Source organism: Lonchura striata, chromosome 1 (assembly GCF_050655825.1).
Source record: "Lonchura striata isolate lonStrDom1 chromosome 1, ASM5065582v1, whole genome shotgun sequence".
Taxonomy (NCBI): domain Eukaryota; kingdom Metazoa; phylum Chordata; class Aves; order Passeriformes; family Estrildidae; genus Lonchura; species Lonchura striata.
This window is the reverse complement of record NC_140703.1, coordinates 104,434,382-104,458,368: the sequence shown is the minus strand read 5'-3', so window position 1 is coordinate 104,458,368 and position 23,987 is coordinate 104,434,382. Positions and strand designations below refer to the sequence as shown.

At 36.0% G+C, this 23,987-nt stretch overlaps 1 protein-coding gene across 8 annotated transcripts in view; it reads right to left on the bottom strand.

Annotated features, from left to right (window-relative positions):
- CNKSR2 (connector enhancer of kinase suppressor of Ras 2) overlaps positions 1–23,987 on the bottom strand; it is a 206,079-nt gene that overhangs the window by 72,974 nt on the left and 109,118 nt on the right. For 5 of the 8 annotated variants that reach the window (XM_077781641.2, XM_077781640.2, XM_077781645.2 and 2 more), the window contains 5 exons: positions 22,921–23,067; positions 13,205–13,338; positions 9,259–9,470; positions 5,253–5,342; positions 3,663–3,877 (listed from right to left, as the gene is read on the bottom strand). In XM_077781641.2, the coding sequence (XP_077637767.2) occupies positions 3,663–3,877; positions 5,253–5,342; positions 9,259–9,470; positions 13,205–13,338; positions 22,921–23,067 (798 nt within the window). The remainder of the gene's footprint in view (positions 1–3,662; positions 3,878–5,252; positions 5,343–9,258; positions 9,471–13,204; positions 13,339–22,920; positions 23,068–23,987) is intronic. The other 3 variants (XM_077781642.2, XM_085559605.1, XM_077781643.2) reach the window with 1 other exon arrangement.

Here is a 23,987-nt window from a genome sequence, read left to right as displayed (position 1 = left end):
AGAACAAAAACTTGTCTAGAAATCAACAAAACAATGAAAACAATTTCTAGGATGGGAAAAAAAAAAGCAGGGCAGAAAATTTATATATGAGGATTCAGAAACACCAGAAGAGGATACAAGAGATGTTCAGTTCACAGACACAACACAAATTAGTTTTTGCCTTGCTATGGTATCAGCTATCACACTGGTTGCATTCAGTCAACACAAGCAAACCCTGTTCACTTTCCAAGGCTTCAACTGCTATGTACCCTTGACCAGACAGTTTTGGTTGCAATGGCAGGTCAACAATACAAACAAAACTTTTGAAACCAGTGATTTTATGAAATTTTAGTATCCTGACAGTCAGAAAATGCTAGACTGCCACAATCTTGTGATCACTTTAGAATGTAACAATTTGAATCTGCTGGCATTTTACAGAATAGCTTTTAGCAAATATTAAACAGGCACTTCTACATTACCATGGTAATTTTTTAACACCATCCACTTTGTTTACAGCACAAAAAATAATACCATTTCTGCTGTGGTAATTTAATTCAGCAGTAGTTTTCTGATCAAAGATTTTTCTTTTCTGTAGACACATACATAAAAGCAGCAGAAGGAGCTGAAGTCAGCATAATTGTAAAAGCTGCATTTCTGTAGAAAAGCTTCACAGTAAAAAGGTAATCAACCTGCTCACATCAACAGCTGCGAAATCCAAAAGGAAAGAGGCCTGGAATTGTAAAGGGAATTCATCATTAACTAGTGGGATGCATTTTAGTCCAAAATTATTTAACATTTATATCAATGGAGTCAAAAAAGAACGAAAGCACCATTAAACAAAGGTAAAACAGAATCAAAGACCAGTGAATGACACAAAACCTGACTGCTGAGTGAGCAGCATGGCTTTTACTCCAGGGAATTCAGTAAAAAGGGAAAAGAAAATAGAAGAAAAGAAAAAGAAGAAATTAAACATGCATGCTTTCTATTTCCCAGAATACACACATTAAAAATATAATTTCAGAACAAGGAAACCCCACACTAGGCCCCAGATTCCTGGAGATTCAACACTCCTTTGTTAAGGACTTGGGAATCGTGGGGTCCCAGTTTGAGAGTCCAGAGTCCTTACTCTCACATATTTCATACTTAGGGTTGCTTCAGAGACATGGATTATTCAGCAAGCATACAAGAAGTTACATGTTTCCAAATGACCAACTATATAAAAGGTTATTGTATTTAAGAACAAAGAATGCAAGATAAAAGCTAGTGATTTGAAATAATACCATTACAGAACAAAATAAAATTAAAACCAAGTAACAAGCATACTCTCATTCCAAGGCTATGCTTAAAATCAAGAATCAGTCCTTTAAGCATTTAAATAGGTAAGCAGTGAACAGGAATGGTTATGTAATCTTTCCATGCAGCTTCTGGAAATTTATGTACTCTGCTGGCATACATACTTTAGGAAGGATCCTTAAAATAGTTTAGGATTAGAGATGAAGATTTGAAAGAATTTTGAAAATGAGAAAAGGATGTGAAAAACAATTTTTGAAGAAAAACATAAGAAGCTCATTATAACTCTTGCAAACAAGCAAGAGGAGTCTACAAAATTATTTGATTATAACCTGTAAAATCCTATATTGAGGCATAAATTTGGTTACAAAAGATGTTTAAATCCAGAGGATAATGGTACATTTAAAACTATGGTTGGACATAGAAGCCAGGTAAACACAGGCTAACAGATGAATACTCTTAACAAGAGCAATGAGGGATGGGAGCTACTTAACAAGCCTGGTGGAGTGTTCTTTAGCACTGGGACCTTATGCAAACAATTGAGGCACTACAGGCTCAAATTCAGCTAAAGCCACGGGGTAGAGGCTTTTCTTTATGAAAATCTACTGGCTTGTGGTATACACAGCACAGTCAGAGTATTCTCTCTTCCCCTGATATTCTAGCAAGATGGAAACATTGACTTCTGAAAAAACACCCAGATCAAACCAAACAAAAATTTCCAGCTCTTTCTCTACTATCAGGGTAGCTCTTTTACACCTGACTATTGCGTATCAGGAGACTTCCATTTACAAATAATCTGAAATCTTTGGGAAAAACTAGGTAGCTGCTGATTGTAAAAAAAAAATTGTATAGGACAGCCATTCTTCTAGTGATCTTTAAGATGCAATTTGAGCATAAAGTATGTTTTCATTGTCTGATTTGTTATCTATAGCTTAATAAAATTTTACTGCAAACAAATACGAGTTCCTTGTGTGTTATCCATACTACCCCATTCTTTGCTCACTGCTCTGTTTATTTAAGATTAGAAGAAAAGTTCTGCCCAATTTTTTACAAAATCTTTGACTCTGCTATGTGGCAAAAGATGTATGCACCAGAATACTTGGGTGTCACTACCATTAAATAGAAACTCTGGAACTGCATGTTAGCAGCCAGCTTCCAGAGGCAGCATCAGCAATTTTCAGCTGCAGAGTGCTGTAAATGCTTTGTGAAGGGCTCCTTTCCATTTCCCATTTCTTGGACAAATCAATAGTCCAAGATTCCTTTTTCTGTTTACTTCATGCATTTTGATTCATAGCCAGCTAGCAGATCAATACTGATTTGTATTCTAAAGAATGGATAATCTTTATTTTTATACAGGAATAAGCTCCAACTAAACTTTCAAATATCAGAGAGAGATCCTTCAATGGTAATGATGCACAAGAAAGATTAGCTGATACTGGTGGAATTTGGGTTGGTAATATTTCAAGTGTTTTGTGGATGGATATCCAAAGTAAATGAAAAATGCTTGTTGTCAATTCTACGCTTGCTGCTGCTCATTAATTTCCAAACCAGAGCTCTGAGAATCTGCCAGTTCCTGTGTACATCATTAGTTTTTGTACAGAATTTGGAAACTAGACTTACTATGTGATAGAGGGAGCCAAAGAAAAATAACAAGATGGTACCTTAAAATAAAATATTTTGTTACTGCATAGTGTCTGGAATTTAACATACTGAGAAACAAATGTCATTGAGAGATGAGTATTCTCTTGATATATGGAAAGTGCTATAAGGTGAATGTCTTATCACATCTAAAATATGTTGTGCTCTTCTAACTCCATTTTTTGGACACACTTGAAAAGAAGGAAGTTACTGCAATTTTCCTTTTGCATCCCATTCAGCAGAACCACTACCTTCACATTTATACTTGCATTCCTGAGGGCTGTATGTTAAAAACAGTTATATGCAGTAGAGCTCCTCTTACCTCAAAGGAAAACAAACACCTCCCACGAATTTTCCTGCCATTATCAGGCCTTCAAAGTACCTGTAGTAAAGGGCTTGTCTGACAACACTTAGCATATTGAAAAGTGATGGAGATGCTGGGAAGAAGGTTTCTAGCCAGTCAGGAAACTGCTGCTGCTGCTTCCCTTTCCACCAGCAGTCAAGGCAGACATACCACACTGCATTTCCAAGTGCCATTTTCTAATTCAGGAAGTAAAACAATGCTGTTCATCCTTAATTTTAACAGCAAAATCAAGAATTCTAAAATATTTCTTTGAGACCTAGTTATTGTCTGAAGAATATAAATCAGCGCAACAGCATTAGTCCAGAGAAGGTTTGAAGAACACTATTAAACCAAGACTGTCTCTTATCACAAGCACAGAGCAATGACTTTTGTTAATGTTATTTTTACTCACATGGTACAAAGCAGTTTCTGGTCCAGGTGTGCCCATGACTTCTTGTCTCAATGACTCCATTTGTAAACTAGGCAACAGTGAGTAATGACTTGGACTACTACTCTTGTCTCCCTTCTTTTTGGACTTTTTCCCAGTATCCTTTTTGCTATTCCTTTGAAACATGTAGTCTTCTTGACCTATTTTCTCATTGCTCATATAGCGAAGCAATGAATTTTCTGTTGAAAGGAAGGTAATGGAAAACACCATTGTAAACTGTTACAGGCATGTAAATCCTGCTTCCAGAACATGAAATATTCTTGCTAAGATCTACTGCCAATTTTAACTCTTTGGGACTATTTCATTAACAAAACCCATATGCTTCTTTGGTTCAGATATAGTAAGAAAGCAAACTTTTGGTAGGGAAAATTTATGACTCTTACAGTTTTCTGGTATATTTTAAATAAGCGAAAATATATAAAAGAAGATGCACATCAATAAATTTTGTCTTGGAGTTTTAAAAAAATGAGCGATGATGGACTTAGGATAATTTTTGGGGTTTTGCTACTTTTTTACCAGGAGTCATAATTAATACAAAAGTTAGTGGCACCACACATTTTAAAGTAATTTGCTCTGAACAGTCATTGGAGATCATTCACCATATCATAAATACTTTCCCTGAATACGCTTCCAGCATGTAGCAATTTGTAGCTGACCCAGAAGCAGTCTGTCAATTTAGGAAACCTCAGATTTCTTTTTCACAAAACTGTCTATCTTTCCTTGCATTAATGTGAACTTCTAGTACCCACTACCTCCTGTGGCAAGAGGTTCTTTAGCTTGAACATGAACTGCACCAGCTCATTTTCTTTTTATCCAGCAACTGACAGATATTTGAACTCTCTGCTCTTGTTTCAGATCAAACACTGACAAATCTGTTTCCTTACTTCACTCCACACAAGCTTTTATAAATGTTTTTTACGTCCTGCTCAAGTTCCCCAAATTGATAAAGGCCAGCCTGTGTAACTAACCCCAGTTTAGGAATCAATGCAGGCATCTGATTAATTTTTGTTGTCTCCTAAACCTTCTTGAATTCAACTGTATTTTTCTTAAGAGATTAGGAGACTGGAATTGCACACACACATAGCATGAGCAAGAACTGACACGGCAGCATAAGAATGCTTCTAAATTTGGTCTTGTATTCTTTTCCTAATAATTCCTAAGTGTTTCCTTTTTTGATCCCTACTGAATATTTAGTTAACATTTTTGCAGAAATAGCTATCATTACTGTAACATCTTGTTCCTGGCTAATAACAGCAATCTCAGAGGTCATAATTTTGTACATGTAGTTATGCATCCAAGCCTCATAACCCAGAAGAATCTTATCCTCTTTGATTTTGAAGTAAATCTCATTCTGCTCTAAAATGCTTTCCAACCAACTTCCTCAATCCTAAAATAGACTCTGCAAAAAATTAGGCATATATAATAAAGAAAATACCAAGACAGGTTCACAAACATACATAGTTAAGCAAGCAGCAAAATGATGTTGAAATACATAGCTTAAAGTAAGGTAAAATCCATAATACCTTGTATAAGTTATAGGTTCAGATTACTTACCTCTCCTAGTATCTCTTTTAATTTTATTGGGGTCTTCATAATCTCCCACCCAGTTGTATTCTACTGGCATAGAAATAGGCCTCAGCTTCCCTGGAAACAGAGGAAAAAATTGAAATCATGCGCCATAAGGCAGCATTAACCCAAGGTTATTTAGAAGAAAGAACAAATTATGTGCTAAGCTGCTATTCTACAGGGTTGCTTATGAAAGAGGATCCAGCGTTACCTCTGAACAAGAGGTCAGGACAGGAGTTCTGTTTTGTTTAACAGAAAAGAAGCAGCTAAGTATTTAATGGATTTTTTTTTTAAGTTTAGAAAATAAATCCAGTGCCCTACCAAATCATCAGTGGAGTGACGTCTGACACTGACAAACGCATTCAAATTACTTCAGTTTCCACTGAGCAGAATCTATTTCTTATTCTGGAAGCCCTTGGCACACACATGAGAGAACTGTTTTAAAGCACATGGGAATTGTTGGTAACAGAAACTTGTGCATATCACTGAAGTACCTTCACAAATAGCATATTTGCTGGTGGGTTTGCAAGATCCATCAGTGACTAAGTGAGAAAGGAAGTAGAAAACCTCTACATGTAATTTCTTCTGTAGCATTTCATCCACAGAAAGCAAAGTACATTATTATTGCTAAATTCACTTTGACTTCAGACAGCAATAAAAAGAATAGCTGAAGACTATCCTATCTTTTAAATTTTGATTGGAAGATGCTGAATTGATTTTAAAAAATGCTGTAAACTATGATTTCTGTTTAAGGATTGCACATATATAGCTGAAAATCAGTGTGCTGTGGAACTTAGTGGGGCCACTTAAGAGTGGTCTGAATTCTTTAGCAAGTTAAATAGTGCATTGAAACAAAGCGTGGGCAAATAATATACTGAAAGAAAACAGAGAAGCAAAGCACATGGCATATTATCTGACATACTGAAAACAAAATGTTTTCCCAACAAGATCAGGCCTTGCTCTTTTTAAAGCAATCTACCAGTCACAAATCAAAAAATCAAGTAAATAGTTTGATTTTAGAAGTAGCAAAGCTTAAAGTAAAAACTTCAAAAGTCCTGTAAATTATTTTAGTAGAAAATCCCTACACAAAAGTCTTGTTCCACATTTTTGAGGTTAAATCCTTGATACACTGCAAAAAAGAGACATGTTTATAATGAAAACAAATATTCAAACATGTCCATTTCCCTGCTGAAGTACTGCATCCATGGAAAACACACCAACACCATGCAGGCAGCACAATGATAAAACTTAGCATCTTAAAAAATAAAAAATTGAAAAAAAAAGTTGTATGTTCTGTTTAGACCACAGGATCAGGTCACACATACTTCACTACTCAGGAAAACCACATATATTTTAAACTTTTCTCTTATCATTCATTTTCCTATTTAGGGACACATATTGAAGTCTGATTCAATCTGAAGTTGGTGAGATTTAATGCACAGAGTAATTTCCTGAGTGGGGATGTATTCGGCTCATGTTTACTTGATCAGAAACAGCTCTCAACAGTTTCTTCTTCTAGAAAGTAAAACCTTTTCTTTGTGAGGCTAAACACACAGCATCTTATTAATAGGAACTGCACACTTAATAAAATAGAAAAACTACAAAACTGATTGTTAAAATCTGGTTGTTATCAAAAGTAACAACACATTTTCTGCAAAACTTTCAGCTGTTCCAAGTTCCTGCTTTTGTATCTGGCATTAAAACTGCAATGATCAAATTTGTTTCTTTCCTTAAACTCAAGTTTCATTTGCTTGTTTCCTCTCCTAACAACCTTGTTTTTATACCCCTATGGATTCCCTAATCTCTTTTCCATTGGGAGGACACTCAGGAAAATTTTTATCTTGTAAGTGAACAGAAGCTTTCCAAGGCCAATTAGCAGCAACTATGGAAGACCTCAAAGCCAGTAAGAGCATGAAAGAGAAATATCTTTGCTAACATTGTCAAAAAAATGTCAAAAAATTCCAATAAAGAAATTACAGAGGGCCTTATTAACCTTTCATGTAGGAGAACTGAGAAAAGTTTTGTAAAAAAGTTGACACATCACAAAAATTAATGTTAATGTTGAAAATAATTATTTCTCTAGGCCTGGGAACTCTCTTTGACCTTCTTTAATGGGTGACCATAAGCCATAAAGTGTTATTGTCGTTTTCCAGATTTCTGTGAAACCCTAAGGTCATGCCTACCCACAAACCTTATGTTAATAAATACTATGTGGGAAACTTTAAAATTTAATGGTGAAATGGTAATATTTTTAGAAAATACACTTAAATGAAAATGGACTTGACAATTCATTAAAAATGGACTTGAATTCATGAAAAAACATGAGATCAAAAGACTGTAAAACAAATGTGTTAAATAATGACTGATTTTCAGTGGAGTCTTTGATCCATGTCTTTATGAATCTTTTTGCTAGCAGAAAAAAAAGGCCAAAAAAGTTATCCTATAACAAAATAATGGATTCAGCAGTCCTTGAAGAAGATACGTGTTCTTCACTCTCAACCACCAGTATTAAAATTTAATGTCTGGAACAGTGAGTACATCTCTGTTAATGGAACTGACTGCAGCCACCAATTGTAATATTTGAAATACTGGAGTAATAAAATTGATATATCCATTTTCAAAACTTAGCAGTTACTGTGCACAGAATGGGCATGGTTAGAAAACACTTGAAAACACTTGGAAATCAAAAGGATACTGAAGATTTTTCAGCAGGATGGTGTACTTGTGTAGAAAATTTTGTGAAAATGCAACCTTTCATGTTGTGCAAGAAAATTGCTCCAGGTCCTGAGGATATTTTATACAGCTCAACTTCAATTTATATCAAGGTTCCCAGGTGATTCTGGGGCTTGGCTGCATGATGTACTAAATCTATGCTTCCTCATAATTTATATCTATTTTCTTCACAAAGGGATATGATGACAGGATTGTTACAATGACTCTAACATACAGCTTGTGCTCACTTTTAAAGTTGAAGTATCACATCAAGTAGGTTGAAAAAATATTCAAGAGTGTGCTCAGCTAATACTATAGTAGTCAAAACACCTTTTTTAAACATGAGATTTCCTCTTCATTTTCCTCTATAGACTAACAACTCTGTGTCTGTACAATTTATTTTTGGCAACAGAAAACCAGTTCTCCCAGTCCAAAGCTAAACAAGTTACCATACAAGGTAAAGGAAGAGTTCCAGCAGTTTCAAGGGTAAAATAAGCTGGAGTACAAGGGTTTGAGCATCAGAACTCTTACCTGATATTTACAGAATTTACAGAAATTGTTCCTAAATTCTCATCCTAAATAAGCCAAAATCCAATAAGTGGATGTAACACAAATACACATGCATGTTTACATGCAAAATTGCTTCTTAAACAACCTATGCTCTCAAATAATGAGGAACTGCTATATGTAAAAAGCCATCACTTGCAATATAGGAGGTTATAGAAGGTTAATACAGTATTACCAAAAAAAGACCACTACCATCAGTCATACTTCAGTTCTGGGACTAAAGAAAAATTATAGAGTTTTAGAGAGCAGTGCAGCATGAAAGCAGCATGTCATCTCTTAGTAAATCTGAAGGAGTTTAATTGTTATTATACCTAAGAAAATTTTTCCAAAGCTGAATTCCAAAGCTTATTCAAGAAGTCTTACCCTTATAATGAGAGAAAATTTCCATTCTGTATTTTTAGTAAAAAAATATAAGCTTCTGGTATATGCTTTTTTCAATAAAATGATACTGAAAAATAGTCTGGAAAACTAAGCTGATAGCAAAATATATGTTCAGAAAACCCATCAGTTTTAAACTGGACTTACCTATCATAATAAGTATTTTTCTTTCCTATAACAGAATAAGCTCTTAGTCTGAAATTAGACTAAAGTAGTATTGAATTCTCAGCAAAATCAATGGCCACCAGAAATATTTTCATGGTTAAAAACAAAAGCAGATGCATGAAAATCCTAAAATCAACAAATGGTGATTATCTTTATGAGATCAATGCTGTACCATATGTCGGTGTGCTCTCTCTCCTCCCAGGACCACTTGTTCTTCCTTTCTCATACTCATAGCAGTACAAAACTGCATCTTCTTCAACCACATTAAAGCGTTTCCGATATTCTTGGTCCAGAAATGAGTTTGGAGATTCAGATCCTGTATGAACCGGTTTCCCCACTATATGTCTGCCAACATCATCACAGGGGAGATTACCCTTTTCATCCCTTTAGTTAAAAAGAAAAGTTATTAATATATTGAGATATTACACTGATTTTTTTAATATTGTAAATATTGCAATAAATATGGGTCTGTGTCAATATTTCATGCACTGAATCAGATGAAATCCACCCCACATCAGGATCACACAGAATATATGCATATGTATGCATTTATAGGCCAGTTACCTCACACATTTCTGTTTGTTCAGTTCTTTACTGATTTATCCATCTCACTGATTTCTCTTGAAAAAGTATTATAGAAATAAAATTGATGTGCAGTTACTCTTTTAATTTTTCTTCTTTTTTCTGGAGTCTACCTAGCACTTTGTGATGTAGGGCAGAGGAGTAATGTTTGCCTTATATTTTTGGCCTTACACTGGATATTTTTAAGACATAGCTACATGGCAAGCACCAGCAAACTCAATCTGGTTCCTTATACTTCATCCCAGATCAAGAAGAACCAGGCACAGAAGATGTACAGACACCTGACATAGTTTTGCACAATCATTTCTGGTCTAGAAGTTGTATAGGTACATCAATGCAGTTTCACATACAGTGTGCAGCACCTGCTTACCAGCTGCTACCCCAGGACAGTGCTAGCTTTGCACTTTGTGTCAGTTCCCCATGATCTTTTTGCTTTCCTCCACCCCTGCCCCACTCTTTGAAAATGGAAAATACTCAAAGGCATCAAACGAGAGCAGGCAGTGCTGGGTTAGGAGTCCTTTCCTGCATTAGATGAACCAGGACTCAACTAGTAAATGTGCAGCTACAACTGCCTGGAGATGGCTACAAAAGACTTGATCAGACAGTCATTTCTGATCAACAAAATAAAGGTACTCAGGAGAGAAGTAGGTATTCAAGAGGTAATCAAGAGACAAACTGGGCCATATGCTCTTGTTGGAGTCCTTCAGCCCCTGTGAACTTCCCTGTGAGTTCCAAGCTGGCCAGCGTGCTGGCCCCTGCTTCACCTGGCACCTTGAGACTCCATCTGAGGACCAAGCAAAGCCTCCTCATGGCACCCAGGCAGCCATGAAGGATGAGAGAAGGCCATCCTGCTTCAGTGTGACAAAGCAACATCACAAACCCCCACTGATCTCACACTCAGTTTGGCAAGCTGCTTTCCCAGAGCAGGCATGGTGCTGGCTCAGTGAGGGAGGCTGGCACAGCCCCAGCAGGGCTGTGGGCTCTCCTCCAGGCACACAGAGCCCTTCTGTGCTGACAGAGCCGGGGATCCCAGCAGGTAACACAATGGAGACTGACACAAACCAGCCAGATGCTAATTGATGCTGCAACCACCATCAGGGGCTGGTCCAAGGAAGGCAGTGCAGTCTGGCCTAGAGGGATCTTTACTGCAAGCATGGAGTTAATACAGAGCCATCAGGCACACAACCTTTGCCACAGCCCTCTAGAGATGAGGGCTCCAGTTCCCATCCCCAAAAGTTCTTGATAAATATGAGCAGGCACTAACACACAACCAGCACATGGAAAGTGTTGGTCCCTTTTTGTCATGCCATCCATGAGAGGATATGTCAGCCGCTGTAGTGTTTGTGGGTATCATCACCAAAGCTTTGAGTTTTACAATTAACATCAAAATATCGTCTTTTCCTCTATTCCAGTAACAAAAGGAGGCATGATTGTTTGCTTTTCTTCCTTTGGAATGGCAACAACAAACTGAGAAACAGATGTTGAGCAGTTTGATAATATCCAAAATACACACATGATTTAATATAGTTAATCATGAAAACCTGATGAAATACCCAAACAAATTATTCAGAAACACAGCACCCTATGTGAGAGGTGAAATCAAGAACAGTCTATTTGGATTAAACTGATGAAAAAATTCAAATGTACCAAGCTTAATCTCTCTACAAGATTACAGCTTGTACTAATATGTACTATAAGATTTAATCTGAATTGGTCCAAACTACTGCATTATCATCATGATTTAAGAGTTGTTATTAAAAATAATCAAAATTTGTTTGGAAGGTCTCAATTTGTACAGCAGAACTCAAAAACTGAGGAGTAGTGAATGTTTAGCAAAAATACTTTAAAAATGAGGATGCACTTCGTATCAAATTAAAATATTCTTGTGATGGTAAACATAATCAGTTTCAGAAGCACTAGGTTTTTGCCATATGACTACTGCATTCAAAGAGAAACATACCTATGACTACTCTTTGGTTGGGTATTTCTTCCTCCCAGCTTTTTTTATGTTAATGGATTAGAATTAAATACGTGGTTCTTTTCTGAAAACCGTGTCCTTAAAAATATTTGTGTGAGCATAACAAAGGATTCTTATCAGGGAGGTAAAATATGTATTACTGTATTTTACTGTATTACACAGTAAAATAGAGTACTGTGCACAATTCAAGTGTCATGACTAAGAATGTTCTCATGTAAAGAAAAAAATTAGTTATAGTAAACTACAGTATGTGTTAATTCAACTGGGTTATACATGCCACACTTGAAATAATTATTTTTTTCTCTGAGAAATAGAGACCAAGCCAGGGACAGATGAGGCAAGGATAAGGAAGGAACATAAGACACAGCTTAAGGCTTCACAAAAGGCTTCTGACATCCTCATGAAGTCAAAATCACACTTGTGCTCTGCAAGGTTTTTCATATCTCTGAAGAATAAGAATTTATCACAGAATCTCAACTTCTCCTCCCCAGTAGGCAATTTAACTTGTCATATACCTCATTCTTGGGCAAGGCCCAAGGCAAAGGCCCTGGAAAGTCCTGTCAGTATCAGGTCATACATCTTATTAACTGGCTAGAGGAGTTGCTGATAATGAAGTGAAAGAAAAACTCAGCTACAAGGAGCTCAGGTGCAAGAAAGAACACGCTGCCCTTATAACCTTTCCAAGAAAGGTAACTAAAAGAAAAACAATAATTAATTTAAAAATACATTAACTGGACATATGAAAACCTATGCGTAATATTATGGAAGCTTTAGGAAATCTGATTGCTCTTAAATACAATCCTAAACCTCTGGGCAGCCACTTTTTGCACTGTTTGTAGGCCACAATTCTCTCAGAGTTTCAGGAATGCAACATCTGAGTACATTATGGAAATATGCTGAATCATTTGTGGTTGTGTAAAGGTAGGCTAAGGAGAATCTGCTGCTCTTCTGGCTCAGCAATTCCAGAGACCTAGGAGGGAAGACAATGCCTGTTCCAGGTGGCAGGTCAGGGTATCACTTACGCTGACAGGGAACAGCATGGTCACTGCACAGTCAGGCAGAGTGGCCACACTAAAACACAAACCTGAAACTTGCTCTAATATTGGAAAAAGAAAATGCTATGGCAGGACTAAACACTGTTGTTGTTAGAGCTCAAAACTTTCTTGCATTTAACTCAGACTCCCTTACTGCATTATGATTATTGGGCAAGGGGACAAATATGAGCTCCTTTCCTAGTTACAGATTCAGGGTTTCAGATAACTTCTGCTCTTCTGAATGAGGAGACTGTTGCAGACAATTGATTATTCCATATTTGAGAGAATAGGGTACTGAACCTCTTTTTATGAAAGCTACTGTCCATTTTGCAGACAAGATACTGATTCAGAATATTCTGGGTCTGATTCAACACATCTACCCTTAATACCCATTTTACCTGCAAAATACAGTATTAATAAAGTATTATCTACAGGGAAGACTAATAAATAAGTATTAACAGAATGGTCAGTTACTTTACAAACATTTTTTGTAACAAATTGTACTGTGAAATGGTCTTTCTTACCTTGGAACATAAGGTTCTGTTGGAGGAGGGGGTATGTAGAGATCCTGAAGGGCAGAGCTGTCTCTTTTTGTAGGTGTGCTGATAGTGCTGGATGGAGTAGCAACACTGCTTGTAGGGCTTCTAGGAATAAGAGGCTGATTCAAAAGAGAGAGAGAAATAATCAGGATTATCTTTATATATTACACATTTTTATTTGTGAAAGCCAAAACCAGAATATAGTTCAGAAAGCTAAAGAAATAGCAGTTCTAACATTCTGTATGCTTTTAAACTGACTAAAAAACCACTCATGCTAAGAGGACAGATCTACAAATGGACATGAATTGTGCTTATAAAATTGACTCCTCTGATTGCATTTTTTTCCCTGTAGCACAGCAAGTTTATTGCCAATGCCCATAAAATTAGTTATCACTAGAGCTACTGGTGAAATCTTAATGAGTAAATAATATACAGAATCCAGTTAATTCCTTAAATAAACATTGTAAAGAAAAAGTCTAGTGTTTACAGCAAAAGGTGCATAAGTAGGCATTAAATTGAATGTCAATTCCTTCCATCTGCTCTACAGCTTAAGAATTAACTGTAAAAGCTTCAGCTTATGCAGATGCTGTTAAATCAGGTACTGCATCCTCAGAGCACACATGCTATGAGAGAATCAACTGGAGATTATTATTATTCTTCATTCCCCTGAGCACACTTCTTACAAAGTAACATTTACTCACAGGTAAATAAACTGTACCCTCCCTGCAAAATAATAATGCATTCTAACTATAATTCCAGTCCGGATAGGATCCTTCCTCTTAATCACATTTTCCACAAGATTTTCACAAGATTTTCTAAGTCACTACACAGAGGCAGCAAAATCAAATGAGAAGAAAACTTTGATTTTTTTAGTCTACTTAATAACATGGCTGTTTAAAAACAAAATCTTTGTGTGGCTTGGTTTGTTTGATAGCTAAACTCAGGCAGAATAAAAAGAAAGAGCAGAACAGCAAGTACAAGAGTATCTTCATACACCCGAAAAAGAATCTAATATTAACATATATGGAGTTTTGCTTCAACAGAGTTTTTTCTCCTCCATCTTTCTGGAAGTTTACTCCTTGAATAAAGAAGTGCTAGGGATTGAAGAGAGTTCACTATACCTAAAATTTCTGACCTTAGGAACTACTTAAAGACACAAACATTCACAGTGTATTGATGGCAGAGAAGCTCTAAATGTGGACTGAAGGAGTGCATGGAAAGATCCATCTCCCAGCACCATTACTCATACTTTATGACAGACCAAGAATAGTAAATTCTTATTTTCTAGATATTAATCTTGACACTGTAGCAGAAAACCCAAAAAGTTTAAAGCAGGATCATTGCCAGAATGCTGGCCACTCATCAGCTGGCGATAAGCAATACAAATCCACACCTATCAAGCCAAGGTCCCACCACTGTGTTACTTTTTTACAATCTGTATGTAGGAACAATGAATATCACTTAGGAAAACTCATTCTGCCTAGTTTTTGGAACAGAGCTGTGTAAGGTGCTATGTAGCTCTAACATAATAAAATGCATGCTTAAAATTTGCTTGTTAAAACTTTGCAAGTCCACCTTTAGAGTAACAGCTATAAACTGACAAAAGTTTTCTGGTTTTGAATGTCCAAAATCTGTCTCCTATAAACAGTGATACTGCTTAACTCTTCCATTGCTCATTAATATTGGAGTTAATGTGAATATCCTACAGCCAGGCCAAAGAAGGAGTGTCAGTATTTACAGGAAGAAAGGGAGAAAGACACACACAAAAAACCAGACAGGTAAAAGACTTTACAACCACTAAAAACAAGACAAATCTGCAAAAATAAGAATAAATTCTGCAGCAAAAACAGGTCAAAAAACCCAAAACAACTCAAAACAATGAAGAACACCCTAAACACCCCCCCTCCTTCTTTCAGAGAAACAAAAATTTTATCCTTTACATTTTTATCTGTGACATTGTAGCCATAGATTTTTTTGAACCACTAATACAACAGTGTTTATTACCTTTCTGATACTCTGCATTTCTATAACAAGAACACTTTGTGGCTTGCTGAGTAGCTTGTTGAATTAATTTTCATCGTAAGCCGAGAGGATTTTGTGACCTAGATCCTGTTTACACTTGTTAAGCCCAAGCTGCTTGCTCATGGCTCATACCAGCAGAAGCACTGCGAGGAAGACAAACTGTGTAGGTGGGTTTGCTCTTCTCCATTTAGAGGAAGAAGACAAGCCTTTACTTTACCTACATGAAGAGGGAGGTAAGAGGAGAGGGGGACTTGGAGACTGGAACTGTGGCAGTCAATATGAGCTTATGGTTTATCTTACATAGCATTATTTTCATAGCATTATTTTCAATGCTCAAGCATAAAAGTGTTCTGGACTTAAAAGAGAATGATGTGCCTATGGTGATCCTGACAAGCTGCTGGAGGGCAGGAGGACACAGGGAAAGAATTTCCCTTGTGCTACAGCCTAGAATACCTGCCTGCAACTATATAAATTCTAATGATATTGCCATAACTTCTGGAAAAAAGAAAAGAAAAATTCTGAGGTCTGAGGAATTGGTTTGGTATAGCACACAGCCTGGACATACAAGTCAGTTTGTCCCCCAGGCAATTTGCTGGTTGATCCTAGAAATCAGTTTGGGTTTGGACATCTCTGACAAATGTGTATTTTGGTTTATCTTTCAGCACAGGAAGGTGATTGAAACAGTGAGTGCAACAGGAAGAAATGGTGCTCAGTCTAACACAGGAAGCCTATCCAAGCTATCCAACTTACTGAAGGCTAGTGGTTCCCTGTCAGCCACTGTCAGAGGTGAAGACACAGTGTAACTGTGGACACTGAATGACTGTGGTACCTGACAGGACAGCGAAGTGAATTCACCATCCCAGGGCACCTGGAGCTCCCAAGGGGACAGAAATCATCATCTAATCCAATCCCTGTGGAGGCAAATCCTGTAGGATTGTCTAAAGACATACTAGGATGTCTCATATATTTTCCATATTTCTTTTACATTGCCAAACTCAACTCTCTGCTTATTTCCAAAGAAACAGAAACCTTGTCCAACTAGAAAAAAAGGGAAATCTTAATTTAAAAATAGGTCACCCCTTTTTAAAAAAAGAACCCCAGTCTTTATCATCACTACACCAGTAAATCAGTTGCTTACTAAGAATTTTTACATGGTAGAAACATTTAAATGGTCTCTCCTGGTAGTAGCTCAACACAGAGAGCCTTGCTGCAACTACCACTTTGTGCTGTAGAAGTTCAGCTTTCATTTTTATATACAGAATGAAAAAATCTTCAGACCCCTCTGGTTGAAAAGAAAACCTTCAGAACATGGCATAGATGTATGGTACATCTAGATAGCATTTTGATTTGAAATTTAGAGACCTCAACTGTTCAAGTCAATCTGGTCATGTGCAAGCAACCAGCTCATGGATCTCTCTGCTTCAATGGCAGCCACTCAGAGGGCCACATTCAGGCTCCTTGGACACAAAACCACATGCAACTGCAGTTAAGAATTTCTCAAATGGATGCCTTGGAGATCAGTGATATCACAAATTTAATTCTCTTCCAAAGATTAGAGATTCTCCTGCTGCAGTTCCTTCTGGCAGGCTGGCCAGAGCAAGTGGGATTGCTGAAACAGCAATGAAACTAAAACATTTTCAGGTATAAAGAGTTGAATACTTGGCCCATGGGAAAAGCCTGACAGAGAAAGTTTGGAAGTTACATATTAAAACTAGAACAACCTAAAAAAAAGTCCCACAAATGACCCTGCATCAATCTTAATCCACAATGACAGACACAAAATCTGTAATTCAATATATTTTGGAGTACTATTTCTCAAACATTTGGAATGCACCACCCTCCCTGAGGTTCATTAGTCTTTACAGAGCCTTCCCTGAACTGTTGCTTGGCTGCAGAACAGTTGTCAAAAAGGAAATCCCAGTCAGCACAGACTGACAGCACACAGTCCCCTCTCTTCAGCAGCTGTTCTGTCCCTGTTGGCTCTGCCTGTGGCTCCCACCTCCCTCTTGCTAACAGGACCCGTTGCTGCTTTTTGCACCCCTGGTCCTGAAGAAACTGAGAGGGTGTCCCAGTGAGTCAGCATATTCTTTTTGATTTTTCTATCTAAGCAATTAATGTAATAAATATTTAATGAATACTATCTAAAATTATTTTAAATGTTTTTTAAAACTCTTTGAACCTTTCATTAACACCCTTGGAAGCTGCAATATAAGTTTGAGAAACATTGCTCCAAAAAAGACATACAATTTTTCAAAATATAAGCAAACCTAATACAAAATTTTAAATTACATTATATTTATACAGTATTTGCATCAATAAGCAGATTTTACTGCCAATGTATTTTTCATATTAGATCAAAATTACAACAATACATCAAACAAAATGTTTCCAATAAAATAAACTTTTTATAAGAACAATCATGACATGAAATAATGAGATACTGTAACTAATTCAGAGTTCATTTTAACAGTGCTACAAAGAATGCCCAGTTCCCATGCAGTTAAAAGACAAATAAGTAATTTAAAAGCAAGCGAGTATTTTATTCAAATTTAATAATTAAAAAGGGTAGGGTCATTATTTCTAGTCATAAACGATGAAAACAGTATTGTGTCTAGATGAATGAAGGAGGCAATATAATCAAATAGGAAAATATACTGAATAAAAATAATAAAAGCAGCATTTTCTTTCAAACAAAGGACTTCTTATTGTTACCTTTGCTTCTTAGGAAAATGAAAAGCTTAACATATAACAGTGGAAATATGATGCACATCTAATCCACAAGTTCTGTTAAAAAACTACAGATACTGAGCTGCTGGTGCTTTTACAACAGTACAATTTAATCAAATACAAAACAGTACAGCAAACTATAAAGATATACAAAAGGTGACATTTAAAAAGGCTTGGTGAAGGAGGGGTCAGAAGGTTTTTTTCCAAGTCAACACACCAGATGTAGCTGGCAGCTGGACCTGCCCCATCCTCACTGCCATGAGGAAGAGCCTTCTCACTGACACCAGCATTCCAAATTAATCGAAGCATGGCACATGTTGCTCTAGCACTCTTTTTCTGTATTGAAAAAAAATTGGATGAAGAGTCTTCCACACTGTAATTAAGTCCATTTTCTTTTGAATAATTAACAAAGCATTTTCCAGAAGACAAAGGAGGACTTTGAAGCTAGGTTCTTGCTAGTGTGCTGACAGCAACTTACACAAAATTTCATATGCTCTGAGGATCTTTATTGAACTTTCCATCCTTATTCCAACAGCACCTGAAGAGGCCTTCCTTTGAAACCTCCCCAGAATAACACAAAGTGGAAAGGAGAAATAAAACAGACAATCTAGAGTAGAGGAAATTTATTTCAGTTAGGTTTTGAACCAGACAAAAATTTGGAGAGTTCAAAGATAAAATCACCTCTGTGTCAAACAAGGAAAATAAAATAAAAAAAAAAAGGGTTAAAGCGAATTGGTTTGTTCACCATATTCAGTAGCAGTCAGAAATACAAATATCGCAAACTGCAATATCGTTCTAGGTTCTCACACAATGAATCAGCCTATCAAAAAAAGTAACTGAAAGGCAAATATAGTAAGGTTTGTCTTGTAGGCATAACACCTTAATATTTATGGTACAATACCATATTAATAATTACTTTCAATTTTTCAAAAGGCAACCACTAAATTCCCCAAGGCCACAGCTGCCTAATTCAACTGTTGAAAAAGCAGTAATAAAAAACACAGGCTGAAAAATCCCTTGACTTCACAAATTTGGACATGATTCTAAAATGCATCATGGGAGAACCTTGATTACCAGTAAGAGGTTGGATATTAAAACAGACAATCAACTCACTGAAAACACACACACAAAAAAATCCCCAATCAACCAAACAGCACTTTCTTTAATCAGGACACAAGGGGAAAAAAAGAGGTTTTTATTTCTGTACTGATTGACCTTAGAGCTGGAATTAGTTCACTTGTAAATACAAACTCATTATGTAATGGTGCATGGTATAGCCAAAGGCTAATTGTATTATTTTACTGTACATCAAACCATTCTCTTTCAGGATGGCTACACCAGATGCATAATTCTTCTTCTTTCTCTCCCCTAACCTTTCATATTTATTCTAAGGACAAGAATATTTATGAAAAGAATAAATGTCAATGTTTCTGCTAAAAAGGAAAAAAACCCTCACAAATTATTAAGAATTAATCAATAATTATGTATCCTGCATTTAACTCCTAATTCATGGCAAGACTGCAATGCAAAGGCAGAGCTGTTCAAAGTAAACATCTGAAAATTCTAAGAAGCATTTATGCCAATTAAAGAGAGTTAACATCTGAATGATCTAAAAGCATTTTCTACACTTGGAGACTGTGAATGTTTGGCTGGCATATGGCTAACCTAGATCATAACAGTGGGCAGAAAGCTCTTAAACATTTCACTATCAGTTTATAATTTAACTCCTAGGAAACCCTAGGAGTGTGACCCACACACAAACCAGCTCGATACACTGGTGGTACCTGCACACTGCCTGAGCTGGGACACTCATCGAGCACTTTCCCAGCTCACAGGCATATTTATTATCTCTCCATTTAGCCTAGTTTGTAATGTAGCTGCAAATGGCAAACTTCATGTTCTTAAACACAACTGCAGACTGAACAACCTGAATGTCATTTACCAATAATGCCTCCATATTATTCACTTAAAGCTAAAATTAAGTTTCAAAGGTTCTCAATTTAAACATCACAATGTAAATTTTAATGTGAGTATTCTAATTTAAGACACTGAAATATTTACCTTCTACACGTATGGCATCAGCTGTTAAACATATTGATTGGTGGGATATATACAGAAAACACAAGTCTGATTTTGTCTCATCCTCCTTACATTAGGACAAACTTCCACCTTCCCACCTCATTCATCACAATATGATTAGGTTATGACACATTTTTCCTGTGTTCAATCCATTTGCAGAAACAAAAAGACCACAACAGTCTTTTTGCTGATCCTATTTCTCATTTTATCAGAATTTCATCCCCATATCTCATTCTATAATCTTTTGAATATTTTACACTTCAACAGAATTATTACTGAGTCACAATTTCCTTATAGCTTGTGTCCACTGAATAACACATATAGTTCAATTAACTTAACTCTGGGATGACAGCCCATTTATAACCTTCTCAAATCTTTCAAGACAACCTGATATGGGAAAACAAGTTAGCATAACCTCCCCTGCTTGCAAAGTTAATGCTAAGCACTACTTTCCTTTATGTTTTTTGGTATTTGATATCACTTTCCTTCCTCTCCTCTCACATTACATACCAAGCTTTATTGAAGAATAGCCCCTTTATGTAAATCAGGAACATAAGAAATTTCAGAACAGCCACAGCATCAAATTGCAATTGTTACACTTAATAGTTTTTCTGAAGATTTTTTTCAGAAAATTAGTCAAATAAACATAATTTCTTCATATTTTAACAGCTATAAAATTACACTGCACTCGAACTTCTTTTGATGCTTATTAATGATAAAATATACAGTACTGATTTCACACTTAGGCTGCATTTAAACTTCAACATCAGCTGACTTTAACATCTGTTCAACTCTGATGTGCATAAACCAACAACAGAAATTTCCACATTATGCATCTTCTGAAGTTTGCACTTCACCCTGGAGCTTTGTCCACACTCCGCCTACTTAAGAAAACTGTTGTTTCTCATACTAAAATTATAAATTACAACAGACACACATATGCCCACTGCACACATAAGCGCTGAATGAGGTTCTGGCCTTTTCCTGGTGTCATGTTTGATAAAATCAGAATAATATCATCATGACACCAGAATTATATCTGCAGTGTTTAACAGTATCTCTATTTGTGCTCATATTAGTCTTGAAAATATTCATATTTTTCATGCTAACAGCAAGAACTGATCCTCTCACCCCCAATACTCCCATTGCTCCCCATTCCCCAAATCTGTAAGATTACAAAAAACCACTATCTAGGGTCAATGCCATCCAGTACAGATAATCTACATTCAAAGCAGCTGTCCAGATTCCCTTTATCATCAAATGCAGAGAAAGATGTATGTGCAGGGGCAAATTCACCGTATCCTAAAGGCAGATCAGTAGAAAACAGGCCAAGACAAATGAATCAGTAATTACTAATGCATGTCTGCTGGCCAAAGGGAGTTTAAATGAGAAACCTGAATGACATGTAGATATTTACATAGCAGATATAAAGTTAGATCAGTTGAGTAAGACCCAAGTACCTGTCAGAAACTTTTGATGTGGGGTCTGGAGCATAATTATTCTGGTAATAAATGCTAAAGTGAAGCAAAATGGAGTAGTTAGGAGCCTGGCCCAATTCACCTGAGGAAATACAAAACTCACCCAAGCTTGGTATTTAGACTGAAAGCATCTGACCCCATTTAAAGCAATGACATGTATTTACATTTGCATTTATAGTCTCACTAAAGCTATGGAAAAAGTGCAGCCTTCAAGTATAGACATTCATACACTCATTTCATGCATCCCGATTTGCAATTATATCTTCAGATACTAATTTCTGGTTGAAAGTTTTTGTCACATGTGTATTCGGCTCTTTATATGTGAAAGGCCAAAACATCTCAATCATTTAAAATCTTAGTTTCAAAGACTATAATGCATTTCACCATTATATAAATATTTACACACACACACATAAATACACACACACATATGAAAGAAGTTCTTCACGGCATTAGCTTTTTATGTATCTCCTAATATGTCAAATGGCATAAGACCACAGATAATGGCAGTGGTATTTCCATATCCCATTTTCCTTTTGTCCAAACTTTGCAGAATTCTTTCCTTTTTCATATGTACTTAATTTTTAATTAGAACTTTTAGTGTGCTAATAAAAAAGTCCCAAATAATGCACTCTTTATGCAAACAAAATAAATTTCTTAACAGTATTCTGTTTGAACTGAATGGAAAAATGGATTATTGTTGGTTTCATCAGTTAGTTACATGCCTTCATCAGTCTGAACATAACTTTTATTTCCTAGAGTAATCCATCACAGTGACATTTTATCCTAGAGTTAAATGAAAGCTTTAATGAAACCATTCCATGGCTTCCCACAGGCTGCAGATTTACTAAAATTAAGTGCCCAGCCAGACATCCTGTGCTATGCCTCCTTAGGGCAAGCCTTCGGTCTCAAAGACAACTTTGACACAAGTACAGCTTTGTTTACATGAGGAAATTTTGATGGTCAAATGGTTTATTGAATACATTTACCTTATAAATTTTTCTATAACTCCATGAGTGATCAAACTGAGAACTCAAACATTTTTATCCCCTCTTTTTTGAGGTTATACGGTACTGAAATCTTCACAAGAAATCAAACTAAAATTTATTGTTTTGTGAAGTGTATTTGTCTCTCCTTAGCTAGAAAAAATTATCTGAGGCTATTTTTCTACATTGTAGAACACTGGGATGATTACTTCTTAACTTTGAAAAGTTCTAACAGGTTTAATTTCAATTAAGCCTATGAGAAAAATCGCAGAGAAATAATTTCAGAAACAATTTTTCAAAGTATACAAGAGTAAATCTATATGCTGCTGAGGATGAAGAACAATAAAGCATCATTGAGATAATCTATAGTTAAAATGATGGTGTATGACTTATGATTAAGCTTTATTACCTGCAGAGCAAGGGGCTTCCATCTCATATTTTTCAGTAAAGCTGGTGCTGAGGTAAGCATGCTCTGAGGTCGCTTTTTCAAAGTTAAGATAACACCACTCGGATCCTCTCGTAGTGCATTCACCAAATTTTTCAACTGCCACCCCACCTGGTAACCAGTAAAATCATTACAATAAAATTGAGGTACATTATTCAATATGTAATGTTCCCTTTTTAAATAAGATTAGTAAATAACATAAAGGAGTGTATATATATCATAAAGGAGATTAACACTAGAAATGTCGAAAGTTAATCACCGCATAAAAATCACATAAACTAAAATAGTTATTATAATGCATTGAGATGTATATGCATCATTTCAGGTTTTAGAATTAACAAACTACTGTTATTTCACTGCAAATGCACAATTAAATCTCAACTTAGTTCTGGTACATAGACTTTATGTACTAGACTAGAAAGATAAAAAGCCCTGGCTTTTGCATTGACAGTTCATTTCAAAACTGAGCATTTTGTACTTTGTGGTTACTATTCAAAGTCCACTAACCACATGTAGTCATACAGTACTACTCCTAGCAGCTTAGGCAAACACAAACCAGCTCAGGAAAACCTACTTTTCACACTGCTATAAAAATGAAGTCAGAATCACAAGGCCTTTTTAAAAATAGTGCTTCTTTCATAATGATTTCAGAAACAAATACAGTAAATCAATGACAGAAATGTAGTCCAGTATTTTGGGCTAATACTATGTATTAGCCCAAAATAAAATTTTCCTGATTTAATTATAGCATTTTGAAATATTTTAAAACTAAAACCTTGATTAAAATGGAAAGCAACAAGTTTCTATTTATAAATGCAAGGAATCTGAATAATTTATTTTGCATTTTTGGAAAAAGTACTTCAAATGCTAAAACATTTTAAGTTGTGGAAATGGTTTTAAGTCTGAATATGGCCTGATTATAAGGTATGTATTGCAAAATGCTTTAGGATAGTAAAAGTATGTTTTTTCAAGTCTGGTGCCTAAACTGGCAATACACAGAATCATACATCCCTTCAAAATCTTGGCTTGTA